This window comes from Tenrec ecaudatus, chromosome 16 (assembly GCF_050624435.1).
Source record: "Tenrec ecaudatus isolate mTenEca1 chromosome 16, mTenEca1.hap1, whole genome shotgun sequence".
NCBI classification, from domain to species: domain Eukaryota; kingdom Metazoa; phylum Chordata; class Mammalia; order Afrosoricida; family Tenrecidae; genus Tenrec; species Tenrec ecaudatus.
Window position 1 is genome coordinate 79,485,958 of NC_134545.1, and position 26,799 is coordinate 79,512,756.

Consider the following 26,799-nt stretch of genomic DNA (forward strand, 5'->3'; position numbering starts at 1 on the left):
ACTATGCCTTTGCCACCTAGTCTTTCCCGCAGACCTTGAAAAATGTTCATTATTATAAGCACACACATATAACAATCCCAAACTGGTATTACCTTAAACCGGATCGTGGGTACATGGATGGTCATTTTACTTACATACTTTATTATTATTTCTATATATATACACACACGTGCAAAATGAGAGTAGGAGCTACAGCATCATCATCATAACTGACTTCAGCAGGGATAATGATCAGGGTCATTATCAAAAATGATTCCCAAGAGGTGACGGTCAGGCACATCTGCACGCTGCAGGGTTTTTCCTTAATTCTGACACCAGCCACTCTCCCTACGGCATTCCCTCCGGACCACGGAACGAAACGCTGCCTGTTCTCCACCTTCCTCACAGTAGTCATGTTTGCGCCCGTGACAGCAGCCACTCTGTCCGTCCGTCTCCTTCCTATCTTTCACTGACCCTCCACTTGGCCCAGCCTGGTGTCCTTTTTTTGTGGAGTTGGATAACCTGCTACAAGGGCTGCAGAGAAATGACGGACTACACTTACAACTGAGGGGGTTATGAAGAAATAGGGTTTAACTTGGGTTCTGAATCAACAGGCTACTGGTGCCCCTTTTCCATTGCAGGGCAGCGCTGAGCTTTTCTGGACCATATAAGCCTCCTCCTAGTCCCCTCAGAACAGGTCTCTTCTTGGCCCTCTGATAATAGACTACTTTTCATCTGTTTCTGTCAACACTGGCTCTCAAACAGGGCCCCTTCTGGGCCTGAACCCACCAGCTCTGTCACTAAGCTGTCTCTGGGACTGTCTCTGCTGGCCTTCTGAGGCTCTTGCTGTCTTCAGTGTTACAGTCCTTGACCCATTGTTACAGCTCCTCTAGCAGGCTCCTTCCTCCCTTTCTCTGCTGTCTCTCCTCCTTCCTGTCGCTTCTTCCTGCTTGGAAAACCTAGAGGGGAGGGGAGAGGGGAGTTACTATGTAATACACTTCTCATTGTCTATTTCAAGGCCTGTCCTGCCCCCCCCCCCACTCTTCCAGGGAACAGGCACAAGCTGACAGAGCCCCTTCTCAGTACATCACAGATATTTCATTTGCATAGTAGGCTGTGGTGATTTCATTCCATGCTATCTCGCCAATTCTTGCAAGGTGTATACCAATCACAGGACCTGCAGGCCAGGTCCCCACAAAACGTGTCAAACCAAGTTTAAAGCTCACCCAGGAAATGTGGCAATCCTTCTGGAGTAGAGCACTAGGAGAAAACTCTCAAGCTATTTTTCAAAACCGTGGCAAAAGGCCACCTAAAGGAAATAATTTTACGGTAATATGTTACATTCACCCATTTTGTGTATGTGTATATAGTTTCATAGAAAAATTCCAGGTTTGACATACTGCTGCTTCTACTTAATCCTTCCTTGTATGCTTTCATTGATAAAATTCAAGAATAACATTTACAGTTGTTGCCTCATCATATCCATAACAGGTGCTTCCTAATTCATTTCTATTAACCCACAGCCCTTGTTTATCCTCAAATAGAGATGCCTTCAAGTATTTTTGACAAAGCTCCAGATTTGCGTCCTTACCCCATCTTTGATTCTACCTAGGCGATTGTCATCCACGATCTGTATCTTTGAACCTAAACTTTTCCTTAAATTTTAGAACTTCAATTCTATGCTTGGTAGTTCTCAGTCTTTTACTTCACCGGACCTGTTTTCCCACTTGCTTCTGAGCCCAATATCCTGTTTCTTCAACCCACGTTGGTTTCCGTATCAGAACTTTGTAGGAACTCACTTCTTTTGACCACACCTCGTATCGCACCAGTTGACACTGCTCGTGATTTTTACCGCAGGCCGATCGACTTTATTTGCACAAAATTGTCAAGACCCCCCTTTGATCCATGATCACCGGGGTTGAGAACTAGCTCCACCTTTGCTCTCCGCCTGCCTCCACTTCCTGCTCTCCCCAGTTAGATGATAATGAGGCTCGTGAAGCAGGTGGGCGATTAGAAGAAGAGGAGGGCTTTGATAAGAGGCTCGGAAGCCCTAACATTAGGGCTAACGGTGGCAATGGGAATGCAGAACAAGGAGGTAAAATGGACTGGTGGGCACCAGTTAGAGTTGGGATGATCTACCCACATCGCACACCCTGTACTTTACGGACGTCGAGTGGATTTTTGCTGGGTGAGCACCACCCGCTTCTGAAGAATCGTCATGCCCCAGGTTGGCCAACCAGCCTCCACCCCCCCAGGTGGCCGATCCCAGATTGGCGGCCTTGGCGCACTGGAGAGGGACTCTCTAGCTGGAGTCTCTATGGTTCGGGGAATCGCCAGGTCTGGGCAGGGCCGCTCCGGCGTTTGCGCGTGCGCGAGCCTAGGCGCGTGCCCGCCCTCTCGCAACTGTCCGGACCTCGGGGTGGGAGGGGTGGCTCTGGGAACGTTGCGGCGGCGGCCGCCGCGGCCCCGGCACCCAGGGCGACTCCCGGACGGAGCCTGAGCCCGGGGAGCCCTCCGCTGCCACTGTGGGCGGCGGCCGCGCGGCCCTCGGATGGTGGGTCCCGAGGATGCCGGAGCCTGTGCGGGAAAAAACGCCAAGTTGCTCCCCGTGCCGGCGCCGGAGCCCGTGGGCCAAGAGGCGAAGATGATTCGGGCCACGGGCGGCCGTGGCGGAGGCGCCGGCGCCGCGGAGCCTCCAGAGGAGGAGGAGGAAGAGGAGGAGGAGGAGGAAGAGCAGGAGGAGACGCCGCCGCGGCGGCTGCTTCAGCATTACCTCACGGCGGCCGGGGGACCGCGGGAGCCCGGTGTCTGCCCTTGGTCGCTCGCCGCCGGCCAGGCCCACGCCCCGCCGCCCTCGGCCGCCCCGCGCTCCGGAGCCTGTGCGCTGGGCTCGGGCTGCAAGCGCATGACCAACGGGGACGCGGGCTTCCTGCCGGACGGGGACTGTCGCAGCCTGGACGAGGCGCGCGGACTGCCCCGCGCGGGCCGTCGGCGCCCGGCGAGGCCTGGTGACGAGGACGCGGACCGCGCGGGCAGCCCCTCGGCCTGGGCCGCGCCGCTCGAGGACCGGCTGCGGGGCTGCTGCCTGGCGGCCGCCGAGGAGCAGGAGGGCGTGGGCAGCGGCTCCGGGGCCAGTTCCCTGAGCGGCAGCGGCAGCAGCAGCAGCGAGGACTTGGAGCCCCCGGGCGCCGGCGCGGCCTCGGCCGAGAGGACTAGCGGGGGCGCGGGCTTCTCGGACGTGCACTTGAACTCTCGGAACACGTTCGAGGTGCGCAGCCGCCCGAGCGCCGCCGACCGCTTGCCCCCGCCGCCGCCGCCGCCGCAGCAGCCCGCCGCGGAGCCCGGCCCCGTGGGCGCCTCGGCCCGAGCCCGACGGAGCGGCGGCTTCGCCGACTTCTTCGCCAGGTACAGCGCGGGCCAGGGGCGGGCGGGGCCGGCAGGGAGCGCCCGGCGGGTGTCGGGACGCAGCTTTGATTTGTGGCGGCGAAGGTGAGAGCGGGCGCGGGAGCCGGTCTCTCGGTTCCCCTGTCGGCCGGAAGCCTCACCTGCCAGGCACCTGGCGCCCGCTTTGCGTCCGGTCCGCGCCCGCGTCCGCAGGTTTGCCCGCGCCCCCACCCACCCCTCCGGGAGAGCAGACCACCCTGGGGACTCGGTGGGTGCGGAGGGCGCAGGGGTGGTGTTGCGAGCCCCCGTCCGTTCTAGTCGTTTCTTCAAAGTAGGCGACACCGTGCGGGACCACAGTGCTTCGGCGCTGGTTTCAGTCGTCTCAGGGAAGGTGGTCCCTTTGGGGTTTAGCGCGCGGACCCGATCTTTTTATCTTGGAAACGTCTCATCTCCATTTCTTCCGCGCCCCAGTAACTGCTTTTCAGTGTTTGCTCCACATATCTTTATTGGGAGCTCTTACAGATATTATGACACTCTATAATTCAGTTATGTCAAGCGTGCTTGTACAATTAGTTGCTGCCACCATCAGTTTCAAAACCTTTTCTTGAACTCTTTGATGTCAGCGCCCCACGTTTTCTTATGGTGGTAAATATGTAGATAGCACAACTGGCCATTTCAACAACATTTTTTTAAAGAGCACCTTCTATTTGAGGTTTGTTGTGATAGTCTGGAAAAAAACCACGGAGTTTTGTTGATTTCATAGGGAAATCAACAAGGGAAGATGACAGAATATTTAGGTGTGTATTACTGAAAAGTGATTTTTTTTCTCGAGTCAGATTTTGACACTCTTTAATCTCTAAGGAGATATTCTCAGTTTGTGAATCCTCCTTTTCAAAGATTGGTTGTACTTTTCTTAGCCTTTCAGGGATCTTGACGACAGCCAGCTGTGGCGGAAACGTACACATTCGGTAGCTGAAGTTTTAGAGGATAATGCACTCTGATGATTTGTACACATACAGGTACAACTCTGATAGTCGTTTAGAATCCTCATTCTACTACTTTTTTATCCCCTGTTCTGGCTGCCGGTTTAAGTTTACAAAGAAACTATAAAGTTGCTTGAATTGAAGATTGGGAAATCTGTAATTGTCGGTCGTTCACGGTGAGACCTGGGTTTGTGCCCCTGTTGTTCCTAGGGACCCTCGGGTTGGTTCCCGGTCGTCGTGGGCCCACGTGGCAGTGGGCCTGACCCCCGGGGTTTTCCCGACTGGCTGCTAGACAGCAGGCGCCCTTGCCAGGGCGTTCTCCCTCAGTTACTGCGTGCCTCTCCAGTAGCAGCCGAGCACTTGGGTGCACTACCAGGGCTCCTTGTTAAAGAAATGTACTTCAAGCATGGAGTGGCAATAGTCGGGGTGAATTAAGTTTGCATATTTGTGACCCATATGTTAATTGGTTATTCTTTTGGTCTTGGTTGTGTTTTGATGTCAAATGTCAGAGAATTTTAGCCCTACAGGAGGCTAAGGGCACTGGCTAATTCAGCCAGTGAAGTCAGTGCTTGCTCGATGTCATGCCTTGGGAATGGAGATGATTTGGACAATGGTCCTTGACTTGGAGGGGGAGGACAGGATGTTGGGCATTAAGTTTGAAGACTAAAAAAACGGTTGGATTCTGACTCAAAGAAGCCCTGTTGGACAGGGTGGAACTGCCTCTGTGCATATCCGAGACTGTAACTATGTATGGAAATCATCGGGTTAATCTTTCTTCTGTAGAGCAGCTGGTGGGTTTCAACCGCAAACCTTATGGTTTGCAGCTCACTGTGTAGCCTACTACGCCACCAGGACTATACATTTTAATTTATGAACAATAGCAAGGCAAAGCTATATAGGAGTCTGTGTTCGGGAAAACAAAAGCAAAACAAACCCATGTCCTTGAAGTTGATTCCAACTCATGGCAACCTATGCAGGGTTTCTGAGACTGTCAATCTGTAGGAGCAGACAGCCTCATCTCCCTCTTCTTAGCAGCTAGTGGGGTTGAACTGCCAACTTTGATTAGTACTTAGTAGCCCAATGCCTAACCCACTGTGCCACCAGGGTTCTTTATATTGTGAGCTATCATAGATAAGGAAAGTTCTTCAGTTAATGTACAGATAGGCCTTTTATTAATACAGCTAGCTGTCACTCATAAGATTCATATGTTTAAAAAAAGGATTCATCTGTCTAGCACTGGGTTTGAAGTTAAAAAAAAAGACGTGGTTGCATGAGGTTAATTTCTCTAAGCCTTACTTTTCTCAATTGAAATCTGAATTCAAGTCTAGAAGCCATTGCTTCCTTTATATTACATTCTTGGGAAAATGTAGGGTCAGGCACAACTTTTCAGCATTTGGCCAAAACCTTAACTGGATTGTAAATGCCTTAAAGGCCGGGAGGGACTGTAACACTTCTCTCTGCATCTGCTATGTCTACCACTGATATGAGATCCCCATGCAGGCCGTGCTGAATTGGCAACTTTTTTGGATCCTCTTCTTTACTGTTATTTGGGTAATATAATTTTTATCATGTTCTCTCATCCCCCAGCAGAATAATCAGAAAGATCCTTTTCCCCAGTGACCTAAGAACTTTTTTTTCTAACAGTGAACAGTTGCCATTCTCAGCTGTGATGCTCTGGGTAAGAACTCCCATTGGGGACCTCTTGTTCTGGGAGGGGTTCTTGTTCTTGAATGGCTCAATGGCTAAAGAAGGTAATTAGTGACTAGTACATGTAGGATTAGAAATTGGGATTTCTGATTTCCAGCAGAGGTTGGTATTCCATCATAATACTCGGTTCACCTGTGACTCTTTTCTCTCCCACCTGATTCTTCCTTCCGCCATCCCTCCCCACTTTCTGTTACAGAAAAAAGCTGTAACAAATAATTTTTAGGAACAGTTTCATGTTTGTTTTAACTTAGGGAGAGGGGACCTTTACAGCAATGTATTTGTTGCTGTAAACAAAGTATTTTGTTCCATTAAGGCACAGCATGGGCAGGAACTTCATTAGCTAAGTAGAAACTAATCTAGCTGACCCAGGAATTTGGCCAGAGAAAAGACTGCCCCCAGGTTGGAGAACCTGGAGGGAGGTTCTGCTTGCCTTCCCCTTTGGTTCAGTTGCAGTCCACGTTGGGGACTTAATTTAACTTCACGTGGGTGCTTCTGTGTCTGTGGCGATGTCGCTATGGAAGCCCTAGAAGGACCATTTTCTTGGATCCTTTACCCTTTCTTGCCTATTAAAATCTTGAATGCCAGTTAGGTACCACCACAGCTACACATCACCTTAGCGGGAGCCCTGGTGGCATAGTGGGTTGCATACTAAGCTGTGGCTCAGACCCACAGGAGAAGATGAGGAAGCTGTTGTCGTCCGTAAAGATTTCAAGTCTTAAAAACTCAAAGGGGCAGTTCAGCTTGGCTCTGTAGGGTTGACATGAGGCCGAATTGAATGTGTGGTCATGGGAATGTATCACCTCCACCAGCTCAGCAATGAGGAGGCGGCGGCGGAAGGAGGAACTTGCTGTTGTTGAGAGTATACACAGCAGAGTATGCAGCCATTCGACTACATAGGGTTTTGAGGGCAGACTGTCAGATAGAGCTCCCAAAGTGCCTCTGGGTGGGGTTGGACCACTCAGGTACCCATACATATGTTTAAAATGGTAGAAAAGAATGGGTAATTAATTGTCCTAGGTTAAAAATAAGCCTTTATTAGGATTTAAGAACGTTGTGAAGCTCTCCATTATAATATTAGATTGGGGAGCAAATGGCCAACCGCTTTTATATCTTTCCCTGTCTCTGCCTTCTCCTTTCCCATCTAGTATGTTCTGAGAACAGCCATAGAAATTGGCAGTGAACCATGGATTTCACCTTAAATACTGTGTTTCAAGTGGAAGGTGTTGTCGGTGCGGCCAAGGACATTTCCACTCATAGTGGCCCCGTGTGACAGCGGGACAGCTGCTAGATTTTCCAGATTGTCACCTCCGAGAGCAGATCGCCAGACCGTTCTCCTCTGCAGCCTTCGGTGGATTCAAAATGACGAATTCAGAGATATAATCAGAAAGAACCCTGGCATGGAGTGGTTTATATGTTGAGGTCAGCAATTCAGTCCTACTAGCTGCTTGGAAGGAGAAAGATGAAGCTTCCTGTTCCCATAAAGATTGGCAGCCATGGAAGCTGTAGTAGAATTGCTGCGAGTAGATTCCAATTCACAGCAGTTCCATACAGAGCTTCCATGGCTGTCAGTCTTTATGAGCCCTATGTATTAAAAAAAAATCCGAACCACATTCAAGACCAGAATTAAGGGAATATTCATGTTCTAGCATTTCTAAATGTCATTGACTGTTACAATTCAATTATTAAAATAATCCTTAAGATTTTTAATGGTATGGGAAATGTTTTGTAGTATGTAAGATGTGTAAAGCAATATAAAATATAATCTCAACTATGTAACAGAATTCATCTAAGTTAAGGAAAATGCCAAATGAAACCATGTATTTTTTCTGGGGCAAAAGGTGAAAGGAAGTTTAGTGACCAATTGATCTCATTGCTTAATACCCTACAGGAAATATCATCAGAGAAATATTTTATTTGATAGGATGATCTAGTAAGAAGGTATTAATTTAATAATAGAAATGAATTGTTCTTCAGGTGGATTTGGAGCAACGATGTTTAGAGCTTTTCAGAAATTTAGCACTTAGAAAGATTTAACAGCCAGTACTTGTTTATCTCTGAGGGGGCAGGGGGACAACTTTGAAAGTGTATCTTAATTCTACATAGTTACATCTTTTCCCAAAATTATGTTTAATATGTATTTCTTCTACAAATTTCTTTTCTTTAATTCTTTAAACAAATGTGTGACCTAGGAATGGTTGTTGTTATTAGTGTGCCCTTGCGTCCGTACTGCATCACAGCAACTCGGGGATTCCGTGTGACAGTAGAACTACTCTGTTTGGTTTCTTGTTTGGTTATCTCTATGAGTAGAGGCCTGGTGGTGCAGTGGCGCTAAGCATTTGGCTGCTAACTGAAAGGTTGATGATTCTAATGTAATCGTTGCTCTGCTGAGAAAGTCGGGGCTCTCTACTCCCTGAAAGAGTTACAGTCTTGGAAACTCACAGGGGCAGTTCCACCCTGTCAGCATTGACTCGACAGCTGTGAGATGCTACTTGGGAAAAGATGTGATAGTCTGCTTCCTTAAAGATTTACAGCCAAGTGGAGAGCAAATGCTTTGAGAATGATGAAGGCAAGGAATATACAGATGTGCTTTATACAATTGATGTATGTATGGATTGTGATGGCAGTTGTATGAGTCCCTAATAAAATGTTTAAAAGAAAAAAAAATTTACAGCCATAGCAGCCCTCGGCAGCAGTTCTACTCTGTCCTGTATGCTAGCTCGCCGTCAGAAGTGTCTGGGCAGCAATGGCTTTTTGGCTTTTCTTTATGTAAGGAGATCTCCAGGTGGGTGAATTCAAACCACCAATCTTTAGTCAGCCGCCCGGTACTTAATTGTTGAGCTCTTAGGACTCTTTTTCCTAGAAAGGATAATATATATATTTTACTCTACAATTATTTGTCTGAAGTCAGGTAGCTTAATAAATAAGAGATTTATTTATTTGATCAATAGATTAAAGGTGTACCCTGTGTTATTACACTCGACTTTATTGCGCTCTGCAAATACTGTGTTTCTTTGTTAAATGAAGATTTGTGGCAAGTCTGTCGGCATCACGCTTTTACCAGCAAGTGCTCACTTTGTGGCTCTGTCACATTTTGGAATTCTCACAGTATTTGAAAGTACTTCATAATGATGTTGCACAGTTAATAGACTACAGTGTAGTACAAACATGTTTTTTACGTACTTGGAAACCAAAAAATGCATATAACTTGCCTTAATTGCTTCGCTCTATTGTGATGATCTTTAATAATATCTCCAAGGCATGCCTGTAATTGAAGAATTGGGACTAGACTGTAAATCTGATTCATGAATTTTATGGTAACTTAAAGGCAGAAAATTAGCTTTTGGTGTAGTGAAAATATTACTGACTTGAGAGATAAGAAACTTGGCTTTTGTTGTAAACAGTGTCTTTAACCACTTTATTATGTGATCTTGGGCAAGTTTTTACATTTCTTGGCTGCAGTTTCCTCATCTGTGAAATTAGGGGCTTGGATCAAATAAACTCCAGAGTGTAATATAGTTTAAATATACTCTTATATTATATTTCTCTTGCACACCCTGGAATAGGCTCCAAATATTTACAGCATTTCCCCCTTTTTCTTTTTATTCTTGAGTCTTATCCCTCTCCCTGTCTTCCTTTGCCTTGACCACATTGTATTGACATCATATATTGTGTATCACTTTTCCTTCCACTGTTATTAACTCGTGTCTTCTGTCTAGGTAGTAATTATCCCTGCTTCTCATTTCTATCCCTGCTAACCATTAAATAAGAAATTTTCTATTTAATTTTCCCCCCAATCATGATCTCATCCAATTTTTGGCCTTTTGAATTATATTCTTGGGTAGAAGGGGAGAAAAATGGAATAAAATTGAAAATACTAAAATAAAAAACCAGGCTTTCTGGCTCAGTCTAGAAATGAATTCACCCCTATGGTTCAATTTTTAGCCAAACAATAGACAAGCCTATATACTATAAGGGGAACAATAACTCTAGGAAGGTAATATACCTTAGAATAATCTACATTCTGAGATCAAAAGTGCAGTATTTGTTATCTAAGGACAAAGTTCAGAAGGGTTAGAAAGGAGGAGGAACAGGAATAGGAAACCCAGGGAAGAAGTGGGTACGTGACAATTACATTGTGTGTTTATAATGGAGATGAGGGAAAATGCCACGGAACTGTTGAATGGAAAACAGGTCTGCTCTGCAAATCTTCACCCAATTCACAACACAAATAAATAAACACAAAGAAATAGTATTTGGCATTTTGAGTTTGATTTTTTTTCCACTTAGCATAATTTCCTCTGAATTCATCCATAGTGTGAGCTGTTTTACAGATATCATATTTTTCACTGCATACTACTACATTTTATCTATGCATTGCAGTTTTTTTAACCATCATGGATGGTCACTGTATTATTGTGGTGTGGATGGGGGGAGGGTCTTGTTATTCAAATATTATTTGAATTCTCCTTATAGGCCACATAGTGGATCAAAGACATGAACATAAAAGTTGAAATACTCTATTTAGCCAGTGTTGATGTTAGGTGCCATCAAGTCAGTTCCGGCTCCCAGTGAGAAGCTCCCAACAGAAGGAAACGCTGCCCTTTCCTGTAGGGCCATCACAACAGGTTTGACCCTGTTGTTTCAGCCACTGTGTCAGTCCATCTCATTAGGGCCTTCCTATTAGCAGGGGCTGGCCAGTAGACTATGCAAATGAGGTATCTAGCTTACTGGTATCTCTGATATACTGAGAGGAGATTGATCAGTTTGTGTCCCTTCATTGGACATTGATAAAGGAGCTGTGTATATAAGCAGCCTACACACACACACATACACACACGGTTCAGAAAGAGAGATAAATAAAAGCCCTTTCCGCCTGCAACCCACCTGTGCTGCTCCAGCTGCTCCACACTCCTGTTAAGCTAGCCCTGCCTGTCTCCCTTTAGCCGCCATCATGATCATCTGGGACCACGTCAGCCGTGATGAGATGCTTTCTGACATCTGCAAGACCCAGGAGATCTTGGATGGGCTGTGCCTGAAGTGGAGGGGAAGATAGTCAGTAGGATTGAAAGTAACATTGATGACTCATGTGCTAGTGACAGCTGAAGGCCCTGATAGCAGTGGAGTAGGAAGCAGTGTTCACCGGTGTTAATCTTGTCATGAACCATCACTTGCAGGAAACCAGCTTCCCAAAAGAAGTCTACAAGAAGTACATCAAAGACTACAGAACACATTGATTCAGAGGCAAGCTTGAAGAGAAACCGGAAACAGTAAAACCTTTTGTGACCGGAGCTGCAGAACACATCAAGCACATCCTTATGAATTTCAAACACTACCCGTTCCTTGTTGGTGGAAGTGAATCCAGATGGCGTGGTTGCTCTGTTGGACTACCAGGAGGCTAGTGTGACCCCCCCCCCCCATATATGATTTTCGTTAAGGATGGCTTAGAAATGGAGAAATGTTAACAGAGGGCGGCAACGTATGGATCGATCGATTGGCTGCTGTTCATCTACCCAATACCAGGACTGAGACAAATGGAATTGCTCTCCCCTCCAGTGAGCTCTTCATTTACTTTTGACCTTGACTTATATGGAGCAGAGTCCCACCCCCCTTCCAGGGAAAATACCAAGTAGGTTGTCTAAAAGTAAAATGCATTTAAACTCAACAACAACAAAAGAAGCTGAAAGAGAAGCAACAGGAAGTAGCAAAAGGAAGAAGGAAGAGAAAGAAGTAGGAGAGAGGAGGCCAGAGCCTCTTACAGGGGCTGTAACATAGGTCAAGCACTGTAACAGTGAAGACATCAAGGGGCCCAGGGGTGGAACCAGCAGTGACAGATGGCAGGGCCCAGAGCATCTTGTCCTTGGGGAACCAAGAGGAAACTTGCGTTGTCAGGAGGAACTGAGAGCTGTTCTGATGAAGAAGGGGAAACTGCCTACGTATTTCCTGATTCACATCCTAAATTACAGCTAGTTGAGCCTGATCCCGTGTTGTATGCTGTTTCCTAATACCTACTTCCTTACCTTCCTTTCCCACTGCCATCAAGTCGATCCCGACTCATAGGGACCCTATTGCACAGAGTAGCTCTAGGGTCTCCAAGAATGTAAATCTCAATGGGAGCAGACGGATCTGTCTCCTGTGGAGTAGTTGGTGGCTTGGAATCACCAGCTTTGTGGTTAACAGCCCAGTGCTCAGCCACTGTATCAGGAGTGCTCCTTGATTACTAATAATCCACTTCAATGTAAGCGCCCGGGAGGAGGGGAGGAAGGAGGAACCTATCAAAATGAGTGATGCGTACTCCTCCCCCTACTGGGGGATGACCAACAGAAACGTGGGTGAAGGGAGACAGCGGTTGGTGTAAGATATGAAAACAATAGTAATTTATAGTTTAGGGGTCCCAAGGGTGGAAGGAGAGGGAGGGAGGGAAAAAGGAGGAACTGATACCAAGGATCACATAGAAAGTAGATGTTCCCCTCCCAACTATCATGACCCCAATTCTACCTTGCGGACCTGGTTATACCAGAGGATGTACAGCGGTACAGTAGGGATCTGGAAACACAGGGAATCTAGGACGGATGAACCCCTCAACACCAGCGGTGGGAGTGGCGACACTGGGAGGGAAGGAGGTGTAGAAAGGGAGAACCGATCTTGGAGATCTGTGTGTAACCTCCTCTCTGGGAGATGGGTGATGGGAAGGTGGGTGAGGGGAGACACCAGGCAGTGTAAGATAAGATAAAATAATTATAAACTATTAAGGGAGCAGGGGGAAGGGGGGAGCGGGGAGGGGGAAAAAAGGAAACCAAGCTGATTCCAGGAACCCAAGAGGAAGGCAGATTTTGAGAATGACGAGGGCAACGAATGTATAAGGGTGCTTTGCTCAATTGATGTATGTATGGATTGTGATAAGAGTTGTATGAGCCCCAATAAAAAGATTTATTAATTTAAAAAAAGTAAATGTTTAGGAAATGATGGTGACATCATGTGTACAAACAGTTTGATACAATTGATATATGGATTGTTATGAGAGCTCCCAATAAAATGAATTTTATAAAATGTGAGCATAGTCTGTGAGTTGCAACCATTTCAATGGCTTATCAGATTATAGAGTGCCATGAGAGGAGCATGACTGGTGGTCATGTCTGCCCTCCACCTCGTGAGAATCAGCTTTGGGCTGATCTGGATTTCATTCCCACTGAAGTCAGACAGGTCAGGTCCTGGTGCTGCTGCTCCTGCTATTCTCAGCCACGTGATAAGGAGTTAGATTGCTTCATCCTGGGTGGCATATTCTAGTTACAAGACAGTAATACGTGGTAGCTTAAAGTGCTGGTTTGGAAATTGGGCTGTCTTGGTTTGAATCATCTTACTAGCTGTGTAATTATGGACAAGTTACATAATCTCACTGGTCATTAGGCAGTTCATCTATAACAGGGGTGTCAAACTGGCGGCCCACGGGCTGCATGCGGCCCCAGAAGTAATTTTTTGTGGTCTGTGATGCTCTGAAATGAAATGAAAATAGAAAAAATTATTAGGAAGAAAATAGCGCTTAGAGGAGATCGAGGCAATACTGTGTACACAAACCCCTTGTTAACCCCTTAACTACTGAAGACGAGTGTACACATGGCCCAGTGCCTTTCCTGGGGGCCTGTGGACATGTAGAAATGTGCTGACTCAGTTCCAGCGATGTTTGGAAGTGATATGTATGTCTGCCACTCTCAGTGTCATGTCATGTAAACAGATCCCAATCGCGAAAAGGTTAAAAAGAGCACTCTGGGTTGTGCTGTTATGAATCTTACCTCGCGGCAGCGCTAGTTCACAATTTTAGAGGGAAGTCATTAGGATTGTGCATCACGTTTATCAGCTGTCCAACATGTTGTGCTTTTTATTAGTTACTTTGTTACAGTTTCCGGTCAACATAAGAGATAATGAAAACTAGTAGGAGGAAAGCACTGGCAAGTTTCAGGTAAAAAAGAATTTAGTTTTATAAATACATTAAATAAAAAATGTTTAAATAAAAGCAATTATGTAGTGTTTTAATTATCCTAACCATATACCTGAATCCTCACTTCAAAATATAAATTTAAAAAAATTTGTAAATGTGATGTGGCCCACATTGAATCTTGCCTGTTGCACCAAATGACCTGCATTTTAATTGAGTGTGACACCCCTGGTCTGTAAAATGGGCATCTTACCGATGCAACTGCCCTGTAGGATTGTTATGCAGGTTAAGAGTGATAGTACTCAAGTGCCTTGTATTTATTACGTGACCCTCCCCCCAGTTGCACCACTGAAATGGACTGGTCTTAGAGGGAAGAAGCAGGGAAAACATTGTGCATATCCTACCTGAATAAAACACATTTGTATGGGTAGGAGATTGTAAAACAAATTGAATATGAGGTTAAATATGTTTTAAAATGGACTCAACGTAGTTAAGCTCGAAAGCATGTTATATGAAATGTTACAGTTTTGAAGCTTTTGTGGGGAACAAAAATATCTGAGAAGGAGCGTCAAAGGAAGAAATGTTGAGGGAGGTTAAAATATTTGTCACTTTAATTGCCTAAAACAATTACAGGTAAAGAACTTTTATTAAAGTCAGGAAATGTTTAGGTTGGCTTACTGATGTATTTCCTAGTTGTATGTCTTGATGGGAAAGCTTTAGGGAAGAGTGGGAATCACAGGGACAGTGAATAGTATGGCTCTTATAACCAAAGTCTTTAACACCTGCCAAACGACCTTTTCCTGCGTGGGCCTGGTAAGAAGATGGAAGATACAGATAGGATTCGCCTGTGAGTAATTGTGAAGAGAGCTCACTGGAATGCTGTCCTGTTGCATCTAAAATGAGTCTTCTGAGAAGCAAGAGAAGGGATCTGTCCGCAAGGAAGAGCACAAGTGGAGTGCTTCCTCCGCCCAGTGAATCACCTGAATCCAGAAGACAGTTGTGACATCAAAGAATCACCAGCAGCAGAAATAGGAGCCAGCGCGGGGGACAGTGGTGGGCTTCCCAGCCCGCTGAGCAAGTAAAGCTGAGTGCTTTGGGAAGGAGGCTGGCTTGCAGAGTGGGGTGCTTCTCGACACTGTTTGGGGTTCCTGGGGTTGCTGATTTACAGAAGTGGAGCTGAGTGCCTCCAGGCTGAGGCTCTCTGGTGTACCAGGGGTGCCTGTCGTTCCTTAATGCAGGGAATTGGATGTGCTGATCACAGAATGTGAGCTTCCCGTGCAGTGGTATGCCCCATTATACATCTGTTAGCAACCTTGAAAGAACGTTTTAACATGTCCTGATGAAAAAATCTACCCCGAGCATTTCTCATGATTATAATCTGTTAATGTCCTTAATAACTCCTTTCATCGGAATTGTTGTCTGTGAGCTCGGTGGAGATATTGCAATGGATATTAGAATCTAGATATAAAAGTAGAAAGTGCTAGTTAAGACAACACAAGAACATTTAGAGATGTTGAGGTGATACATATTTTATCCGCCTGAAAGTAATTTCAGAAAAGGAAGACCAGCCCATTTGAAGCTGCATGTTTCTTCCTAGAAACTAAGTTATGGTAGGGAGTCAAACTGACTCATAGCAACCCTCTAGGTCAGGAAAGAACTGCCCCTGTGAGTTTCCAAGACTAATTAAAAAAATCATTTTATTGGGAGCACTTACAGCTTTCATAACATTTCATACTTCAATCACATGGAAGTTATCCCCTCCCTCTCCTACCATTACCCCCAGGAATCCTTCTTCTTTTTTTATTTTTTAAATTAAGGTTTTTTTTTGGCCATATCCAGCACAATCCAATATATCTATTCACATACAATTCTGCTGTTTGTTCTCATCATGTGGGTTTATACAGTCATCAGTGCTAACAGCTCCCCATTCACCCCTTTCCCCCACCTCTTCCTGTACCCTCAGGGAACCATTGCTTCTGTCACTGTTTCTGAAAGGTTATCTATCTTGGCTTTTATGTACCGGAAGTTCTTAAATAAACAAACGTGCAAATCTGACATAATTAATGAGGTAAAAGAAAAACCATAATAGGGGAGGAAATATTAAAGAACTAGAGCAAACAAAAAGAAAGAACTAGAGGAAGTTTTGTGGCTCATTGGTGCCACACTGCATCCTGGATTTGTCAACCCTTCTGAGTGGCCCATCTGAGAGGGACTGTCCAATTACCTTTGGCTCTCCACTACATCTGTGCCCCTTCACATTGCTTTGTTGGCTTGTTTTTTGAACGTATGAGACCTCTTCCCATAGACACCTCATGATTACACAGGCTGGTGTACTTTTTCCTTGTGGGCTTTGTTGTTTCCCTATTTAACTACAACAAGCCTTTAAGACTCCAGAAGCTATATCTTTTAATAACTGGCACCATCAGCTTTCTTTACCACATTTGGTCATGCAGCCATTTTGTTTTCAATGACCTGGTCAGGAAGGTATCATACAATGGCACATTATTAGAACAAACTGTTCTTGTACTGAGTCCATCTGCTTCTTTGTTGTATTTGCACATATAAACAAATACATATTTATATATACATATTTTTTTCCTCTTTTTTTTCCCTCCTACCCACTATTATGTTTACCTACCATTCACCTTTCAGTAATTCCTCTCAGATACAATTTGATTGATCAAACACGACCAGAAAAGATACATGCTCCTCGCCATCAATTGTAGATCACTTTATATTATTCCCCTGTACCTGTCACTGTCGGCTCCCTACTCACCTCTTCTCCCTTTCTCATGTCCCCCAAGAATCATCAGTCCAGTCTCTATCTCTGTAAATTGCCTTTTCTACCTATCTTGAATAAACACACACACACAAAACACACAGATAGTCACAAGTGTAACAGGGATCCTGACAGAGCAAATGAATATATCTCTGTTAAATAGAGAGGAGGACATGTTATAATCCAATAGTCCCGTTGCCATTTCTTTTAGGGTTGCATAACCCGAGTCCCGCTTACTTAGCAACACACACTTGCTTTTAGCCGCCAACATTCATGTCCGAATGGCAAGCATGCTAAAAGTCCCCTTTGCTATGGGGCTGTCTAAAATTTTTTTCTTTTTGTCTAAAAGTTTTTTAATCAAATAAAAATTATGAGATCTTTTATTTATATTACATTTCATGCTGTGGTCTGTTTTGCAAAAAGTTTTAATTCATAAAACCTTAATGTGGGCGGGGGGCGGGGGGGGGGGGAAGAAGCAAAAAAAAAAAAAAAAACCCTTACTCTGGTCTTCTCAAAAGTGACATCATAGCTTGCTCTCTTTACTCACACCTCATCAGAAAGGGTGTGGATTTACCCTCCTCCACCCTGGTGCTGCTAGTTGTGATCTTTGTCCGCGCCTGTAAGAGGAACTCTGCACTTGGTTTACTCCTCTCTGAAATTTGCTGCTTCAGCTTTTCTTACACTGCTGATTTCTGCAGCCAAAAGACGAAAGAGGAAAACCCATGTGACTGTCTGGGTTTTCAGCAGGCGCTTTCCTGCAATTAAGAGAAATAGGAGGCCAAACTGCAAGTCCAGCTTTTACTTAGACCTAGTTTGTGATTGAACTCGATCAGGTGTTAAATTTACCTTTGAATTCGGCTTTTCAGTTTCTTTTTAATTTGAATACATTTGTAAAGACTTCATTGTGAATTAGGTGGGGGGTTGCATATCATATCATTTGCATTCAACCCAAACAACGTATGAAATCTCCAGTGGTTTGCCCTGCCCTGCCCTCCCCTCATTTTTTGCTTTGTTCATCTCCCTGTTAAAGGATGTCATCGTCCTCTTTACCCACGTTGAAGGAGCCCTGGTTACATAGTGGTTTACACATTGGGTTGCTAACCACAGGGTTATAGTTCAAACCCATAAACTACTCTACAGGAGAAAGATGAGGCTGGGCTCAAGTAGGAAGAACATGTTTCGAAAATGGTGAGGGCAACAAATGTACAAATGTGCTTGACACAGTGGATGAATGTATGTATTGTGATAGGAGCTGTATGAGCCCACAATAAAATAATTTTATTTAAAAAAAAAAGAAAGAAAGATGAGGCTTTCTGCTCCTGTAAAGACATATAGCCGTGGAAACCGACGGGGGCGGTTCTCTGTCCTGTAGGGTGGATGTGAGTTAGAATTGGCTTGATGCCCGTGAGTTTTCACCCAAGTCAATACCTGTCTCTCTCTAGCCAAAGGCTGACGAGGCTGTGTCTCACATACTTTGACATGTCAGGAAAGACCAGTACCTGGAGAAGAACATTATCCTTGGTAGAAGGGCAGCAAAAAAAGAAGGTCCTTCAACAAGATTATGGAAATTGACACAATGGCTGCAACATTGGGCTCAAACAGGAATAATTGTGAGGATGGTGCAGGACTGGGGAAGTTTTCGGTCTGTTGTGCACAGGGTGGCTTTGAATTGAAGCCAGCTCGGTGGCACCTAATAATATCAGCAACGACAACAGCCCTTTAGCCCATTCCTTTCTCCTTTCTCTCTCTCCTAACCCAGTGCATCAAAGTTGGTCTGAAAACTTTTTCTTGATTTTTTTTCAAATAACTGTTCTCATATAGTATCTGTGCCTTTTTGTGATTGATTTAACTTCAGTCGGCATATTGTCCTTCAAATCCATCCATGGCATGAGGTGTTTCACATTTTGATCATTCCTGAATGATGTGTAGCATTCTATTGTGTCCGTGTACCAAAGTGTATTTATCCATTCTTCCACTGATGGCTATTTAGATTGGTTCCATCTTTTGACTATTATGACTAGTACTACAGTTAACATGGGTGTATGTGCGTCTATCCAATTCATTTGGGTATATACCAAGTAACACTACAGCTGGGTTATGTGGTGGTGTTCCCATTCCCAGTTATTCGAGGAAGTGTCAGACTGTTTTCCACAGTGGTTGTACAAATTTACAGTCTGACCAGCAGTGTGTGAAGTTTCCTCTCTTTCTGGACCTTCTCCGGTATTTGTTGTTTTCTGTGTTTTTGAACTTTGTTATCAATAAAGGGATGAGATGATATCTGGTTGTTTAATTTTCATAATGATGCTAACCATCATATATGTTTGTTGGCTCCCTGAATATTTTCTTTCATGAACCATTTGTTCATGTCCTCTACCTAATTTTTAAAAATTTTATTGAGGACTCTTAGAGTTCTTATTACACTCCATACATACATCCCTTGTGTCAAGCCCATTTGTACATATGTTATCATCATCATTTTCAGAACATTTTCTTTCTCTTGAGCCCTTGGTATCTTTTAGTTGAATATTCTGTCCTTTTCTTGTTGAGGTGTTGAAATTGTATGTAGATTTTAGGGTCCAGTCCCTTGTCTTATATGCCAAGAGTACAGGAATACAACCTTTTGATTTAGTTGTTCATTAAATAGAAATATCATAATACTATGTAGGAAAGGGACCATTCCCTTGGTCAGGAGAATGGTGATTACTTTTTAAAAAATCGTTTCATTTGGGGCTCATACAGCTCTTATCATAATCCATCCATACATCCATTTTGTCAAGGCGCATTTGTACATATGTTGCCATCATTATCTTTTTTCAAAACATTTTCTTTTACTATAATGAGCCCTTGGTATCAGCTCCTAATTTTTTTCCTTCCCTCCCTCATGAACCCTTTATAATTTATAAATTATTATTTTTTCATATCTCACACTGACCTCCTTTCACCTACTTTTCTGTTGTCCATCCCCCTGAGAGGGCTTATGTGTAGATCCTTGTGATTGGTCTTCCCTTTTCTCCCCCACCTTCCCCTTCCCCTCCTAGTATCGCTACTCTGATTATTCATCCTGAGGGGTTTATCTGTCCTGGATACCCTGTGTTTCTAGCTCTTATCTGTATCCATGTATATGCTCAGGTCTAGCCGGATCTGTAAGGTAGAATTTGGGTCATGATGGTGGGAGGGGGAGCAATCATAATAGAAGTAGAAGAGAGTTGTATGTTTCATCAGGGCCCAGACTTGCTCATCTCTTCCTTGTGACTCTTCTATAAGGGAATATTCAGTTGTCTACAGATGGGCTTTGGGTTCCACTCCGCTCTCACCCTCATTCACATTGATAGGATTTTTTTGTTCTGGGTCTTTGATACCCGATACCTGATCCCATGAACACCTCCTCATCACACAGACTGGTGTGCTTATTCCTTGTGGACTTTGTTGTTTCTCAGCTAGATAGCCACTTGCTTATTTATCTTCAAGCCTTAAGACCTCAGGCACTATATCTTTTGATGGCCGGCCACCATCAGTTTTCTTCACTACATTTGCGTATGCTCCCATTTTGTCTTCAGTGATCATGTTGGGAAGGTGAGCATCATGAAGTGACAGATTATTAGAATAAAGTGTTCTTGTGTTGAAGGAGGCTCAATGCCAATCTGCTACCTTAATACTTAACATATAAATATGTTTACAGGGATCTATTTCCATATCATTATATATAACTATATTTACATATATACACGCCTGTAGTTAGACCTCTGTAAATGTCCTTTGCCTCTTAGTGAATGATGTTACGTTGGTTCCTAGAAAATGGGTTCTATCACGCATACCATCAGTTCAGAAAGTACTTCTAGGTCAGAGATGAGCAAAAAGTCAATAAAACCAAACAACAAAAAAAATCATTAACTAGAGTTAAGTGTTTGCCCTTTATTAATAGAGGGTTTAAGCAGCTCATAACACTGTCTTTAGGCACTGTTTGAATTCTATTACTGACAAGGAGCTCAGTTTCCTTAAGGCAGTCTATTGAGGGCATTAATTATTAGAAGGTTCTTTATGTTGAAGCACAATATCTCTCTTTATATGTTCATGGCCCTAATTTTCTATTTAGAGCCACAACGAACAAATCAGTTCTTTTACATAGTCATCTTTGACATACTTAAAAGTTGCCACTAGCCTTTTTCTATAACCTCTCACTAAGCCTAAGTACTTTTTTTGAGTTAGTTTGCAAATTCCTTACTGCTTATTCATTCAACAAATGCTGTTGAGTTTCTGTTCTATATATTAGGCTTTGGGGAAGTTAGATAAGTAAGACATTTTCCTAAAATAATGTACGGTGAAGGAGTCACATTTATGCATACAATGGTAACTGATTAGTATTTTAAAATTCGATGTAGGATATATCGGTAGCACCGAGGTAAGGGGTGATTAACTTTGGGGTGTGGAGTTAAGGAATTCCTCACAGTAGATGGAACATGCAAGTTGAATGTTTTACTAATGAGGAGCCTTTTGATTGGAAGGCTGATTGTACAGGTACACAGCAGCATATTCAGAATTATGCACGAAATAGCACCAGACTTTTGAGGACTGCAAAAGCTCCTAGAGTCTGTGAGGGAGAGTGTCCAAAATCAAGGCAGGAAGGTTGGGACTAGGTTATGGAGGAATTTACATGACAAAACAGATTTGAATGTCATTCCACAAGTGGCGGCATGGGACCTCTGGTGAGTTTTTAAACAAGGGGTGACATGCATATTGCATTTCATGACTGAGACGAGTCTAGAAACAGTTGTGGTAGTTTATGGTTGCTTGCCTGGATACCTATTAAAATGTAATATCCAGTTTATGTAAATAGCCTTCAATAAATTAGCTGTCATCAGAAAAGGGAGTAAGAAACTGAGTGACATATACTCGTGTCAGTAGTTGTTTGGTGAGGGCTTAGGCTTGGAACCTGACTTGCTTTGAGGAGAGTGAGGTGATCTGAAAGTGGAGAGAGATGGGAGAAACAAAAACCCGTTGCCACTGAGTGGATTATGATTCATAGTGACCCTGTATAGGATTTCTGAGGCTGTGAATTTGTACAGGAGCTTATCTTTCTCCATTGGTGGCTTTGAATTGCTGCCCGTGTGGTTGCCTGACTGAGAGTGCCACTGAAGGAAGGCCCTTATGGAAGTGGGAACCCTGATGGAATGTTGATGGAAGGCTCCGTACAGAACCGATTGTTAAAAACCGAGAGACGTTCCCTCCAGATTTTGGCAGGTGGTGGTGATGTTGTCATTATCCTCCCTGCCCCACCCCCTCAATCAATGAAAGAAATAGATCTCCATCAAAACACTCCGTGCAGACACTAAGTAATAGAAAATGTAATGTCCACATACATCCAGGATGACAGTCCTTGAAAAATTAGGGAAAAATCACTCAGCAAATGAACTACAGCTTTCTACAGTTTTAAAAATACAAAGAGAAGCAAACCCTGGAAAGGGGAGGAATGTGGTTTCCAGAGACGCCACATTATGATATTTAAAGGGTCTATTTAAAACAGCAACGAAATAGAAAATATGAAAGGAACCAAGCAAAATTGCTGGAGCTAAAAAGTTCAGTAATTGAATGAAGAATTCACTGGAGGGGTACAATAGTAGATTTGAGCTGGCAGAAGAAAGAATCAGCAAATATAGGACAGTTGAAATTATCGAATCTGAGAAGTTGAATGAAATCTAAAGAAAAATAAACAGAGCCTAAGAGACTTGTAGGGCAATGCAAGCAGACTAATATATGCATTAGGGAAATTACAGACAAGAGAAAGGGTCAGAAACAATATTTGAAGAAGTAATTGAAATGTCCAAAATTGGATGAAAGCATGATCTACACATCTGAGAAACTCAACAAACTCCAAGTAAGGTAAAGCCAAAGAGGTACACTCTGGGACATCTTATAACAAACTCCCAAACCAAAGACAGAGAAAATCCTGACACCATCAGAAGATGAGTCTTAGATTTGAAAGTTACAAGCATTTGCTATAAGCACATTGTTGACTTCAAATATTGTCGACAAGTACTCCTTGGACTGCAAGACTGAGACCCTTGGGAGCCCAGGGAGCAGTTCTAGCCAGTTCTTTCGGGCTGTTACCGACCCGATGGCAGTGGGTTTGGTGTGGACCATTTTCAGCCCATTCATGTTCGCTTATTGATTCTTCATGGTGGATCTTTGGTCTGTTGTCTCTTTAAGGTTTCTGGTAGCTTTAAAATACTATTTTGTTGTTTCAGCTTTAAAGTTCTGTCTTTTTGCCAAGAATAAATGATGATTTCTCCTCTTTTGGTATTTCTGATCACAGAAAATATGTTGAGTAGGATTTATTGGGTAAATATTCTATTAACTTTTTTTAGGATTTGTAATAATGACAAAATACAAGATCCAGAAAAAAGATGAAAAAGAAATTCTTCATGTACAGATGTGCTTTATACAATTGATGTATGTATATGTATGGACTGTTATAAGAGTTGTATGAGTCCCCCTAATAAGTTGTTTTAAAAAAAAGGAAAATAAATTCTTCAAATTAAAAAAAGCCTAAGTTATCTGGCAAAGGAAGGTTTTTTTGCTTTTTACATCGTCAGGGAAAGTCTTTCTCAAGTGTAAGATGACTGAGGTTTGGAAAGAATTTAAGTAATCTGGCCAGTTCTTTAATCCAAAATACGAAGGGCTAGCCAAAGTACTAAATTTTAAAGAGACGGTACTTAAAAATTACTTATGTAGTCTAATGTGGCATTCCAGGATCACTAGAAAATGTTCTCTTTTTGGCATTCCGTTCTTTGAGGAAACTTTAAGTATAAAGTTCAGGAAGTTATGCATTTTCAGTGGCCCAACTTTCACTGAATCAGCATAAAAATTAGGTAATGATTTGACTTTTTACACTTACTTTATTTAAAAAATTTGTTTCCTATTTGAAAAGTAGGCATTTCTCATTCATTTTAATGTTAACTCTATTTCATTGATGATTAGACTTTATCTAAGGAATCTTTCATGATTAAATAGTGATACAGATAAAATATTGAGCAAAAACAAAGTCTTTTGTTAACAGTAGGAAAATTCAGGATTAGATAACCATGATTTCCTATAGTGTCAAATTCCACAGTCTGAAAACTATGGCATTTATATTGCTTTCTATCATATATAACTCTTTTATGTATAGTAAAAGAAATGAAATCTTAGATAATACAAATATGCCCAGATTTCTGAAATACATATTAAAAAGCAAATATTATTTTAGCAGTCTTTATTATAAGTGTCATTAAGGGCAAAGATGGAAAATGACTATAAGCTTTAATTTTTTCCCTTTTCTTCTAATCCCCACATAAAATTTCCTCCTTATCCTAATTTTTCTTTTTCATTTTCTTTCCCATCCCACCTCCTTACCTTTCTCTTGATATTTCTAGCACTATAGAAACATTGAACTGCTATTTCTTAACTGGCACAGCTGATTTTTTCTTTTTTTTTTGGGGGGGGTGTTACTTTTTGTCTTTTAAAAATCATTGGGGGCTGTACAACTCATCACAATCCATATATACATCCATTGTGTCAAGCACATTTGTACATTTGTTGTTATCATTTTCAAAATATTTTCACTTTTGATGAAAATATATTTTAAATACATTTAATGCAATTACATTTTATGTTTAAATTCTTTTTTTAATCATTTTATTGGGGGCTCCTATAACTCTTATCACAATCCATACATACATCCATTGTCTCAAGCACATTTATACATTTATTGCCATCATCATTCTCAAAACATTTGCTTTCTACTTGAGCCCTTGGTATCAGCTCCTCATTTTTCCCCTCCCTTCCAGCCCCCTCCCTCACGAACCCTTTTCTGTTTTTTCATTCCTATTTTTCTTTTTTTAAAATCATTTTATTGGGGGCTCCTACAACTCATCACAATCCATACAGCCGTCCATTGTGTCAAGCCCATTTATACATTTATTGCCATCATCATTCTCAAAACATTTCTACTTGAGCTCTTGGTATCAGCTCCTCATTTTCTCCTCCCTCCCCGCCATCCCCTCCCTCATGAATCCTTGATAATATATTATTATTATTTTGTCATGTCTTACACTGTCCAATGTCTCCCTTTGCCCACTTTTGCCCACCCCCCCCAGGTAGGGGGTTATATGTAAATTCTTGCAATTAGGTCCCCCTTTCTTCTCCACCCTTCCCCTTCCTTTCATAATATCACTACTCTCATTATTGGCCCTGAGTGGTTCATCTGTCCTGGATTCCCTGTGTTTCTGGTTCCTATCTGTACCAGTGTACTTCCTCTGGTCTAGCCTGATTTGTAAGGTAGAATTGGGATCATGATAGTGGGGGTAGGGGGAAGCATTTAAGAACTTGAGGAAAGTTGTATGCTTCATTGTTGCTACACTGCACCCTGACTGGCTCATCTCCTCCCTGAGACCCTTTTGTAAGGCATGTCCAGTTGCCTACAGATGGGCTTTGGGTCTCCACTCCTCACGCCTCCTCATTCACAATGATATGATTTTTTGTTCTTTGATGCCTGATACCTGATCCCATCAACACCTCATAATCATGATCACACAGGCTGGTGTGCTTCTTCCATGTGGGCTTTATTGCTTCTTAGCTAGATGGCTGCTTGTTATCTTCAAGCCTTTAAGACTCCAGATGCTATATCTTTGATAGCCAGGCACCATCAGCTTTCTTTGTCACATTTGCTTATGCTTCCATTTTGTCTTCAGTGATAGTGTCAGAAAGGTGAGCATCATGGAATACAGCTGATTTTTTCAATTCCTTTTTATTGTAAGGACTAGAGACAATTAGTGGAGAATTGAAATCTGGTTCATTTGCATCTCTGTATTTATGTAGATGGGTGTGTATACAAACATAGTTTATACATGGTTGATTGGGATAGAGGATGAATTTGCCAGGGAAAAAGTAGATTGTCATTAATATTCCCTACTCCAGATATATGTACTGGCAAAAATTTTCATGTAGTGAAGAAAAACTTGAAAATACACAGTTCTTCTAATATTTCTAGAATTTTCAAAACATTAAAGAACTGCTCAACTTATAAAAACTTGGCTGTTGGTAATTTTGGGGAAAACCATCACATAACACTCTTTTGTCAACCTGTATAAACTTGGAATTAATAGAAAAAAGACAGGAAACATAACATGGGACCTCAACAATTTGGATCAGAAGGCCTGGCTTAGGTGTATGGCTACAATAGACTTTCTAATACTGTACCTGAATTAAATTTACTGTCAGTCACTAGCATAGCAGGCCTGCCCTATAGTGGAGGAAGACAAGTGGATTTATAAACTTCACTGCATTTATAAAGAAACTTGTCCTCGTGAATAAGAGGGCAGTAAAGACGATGTCTTCTCTGCTATCCAACAGGAAGGTTGGCCACCAAGACCCCTCCGAAGAATGAGGAGGGAAAGAAAGTAGGAGTTTCTCCCACTTCCCCTCACAGATGCGAAGAGCAGAATCAGCGTGATCTCTTCTTTCAGAGCTGTCTCATCCAGTCAGTCAGCTCTCTGAAATTTGGAGAAAGAATTCTATTATGCGTGCATGCTTGTTTGTGCACATTAATTTGTTTGACTAAGAAGCCCTTAAATGTGAAATTACTGGTGAGTAGGAAAAATGGAGTTTGTGTGTGTGTGTGTGTGTGTGTGTGTGTGTCTGTCTGTCTGTCTTTGGTTTGAAAAAGTGGTGATGAGAAATCTAGTCCCACACATATTGAATTGGGACCTCAATATTATCAGTTTCTGTAACAGTGAATTTGGGAGAGAAGGTGTGGGGGCATAAGAACAAGAGAGTATTACACATTTGTTACCTATTTATGTACCATTTATTGTGTTCCTTTCTTAGGATTTAATAATTTAAGGTGTTGTTTTTAGGGTAACCAGTAGAATCTATTCAACAATCATGTATTTTGTTATAGTTAAAAACATTTTTTTCATTGTAGATGTGTACCATTTTGTTGGTACACATGATGGTACAAATAATTTTATGGTAGGACAGCCTGAAGACCCAACTCAGATTTC

The 26,799-nt window shown here is 42.8% G+C and overlaps 1 protein-coding gene across 1 annotated transcript in view; it reads left to right on the forward strand.

The window, feature by feature from the left end:
* The first annotated feature begins 2,367 nt into the window (after positions 1–2,367).
* TBC1D12 (TBC1 domain family member 12) overlaps positions 2,368–26,799 on the forward strand; it is a 98,290-nt gene continuing 73,858 nt past the window's right edge. Inside the window, exon 1 of the mRNA XM_075533734.1 lies at positions 2,368–3,384. Within this exon, the coding sequence (XP_075389849.1) occupies positions 2,531–3,384 (854 nt within the window). The 5' untranslated portion in view covers positions 2,368–2,530. The remainder of the gene's footprint in view (positions 3,385–26,799) is intronic.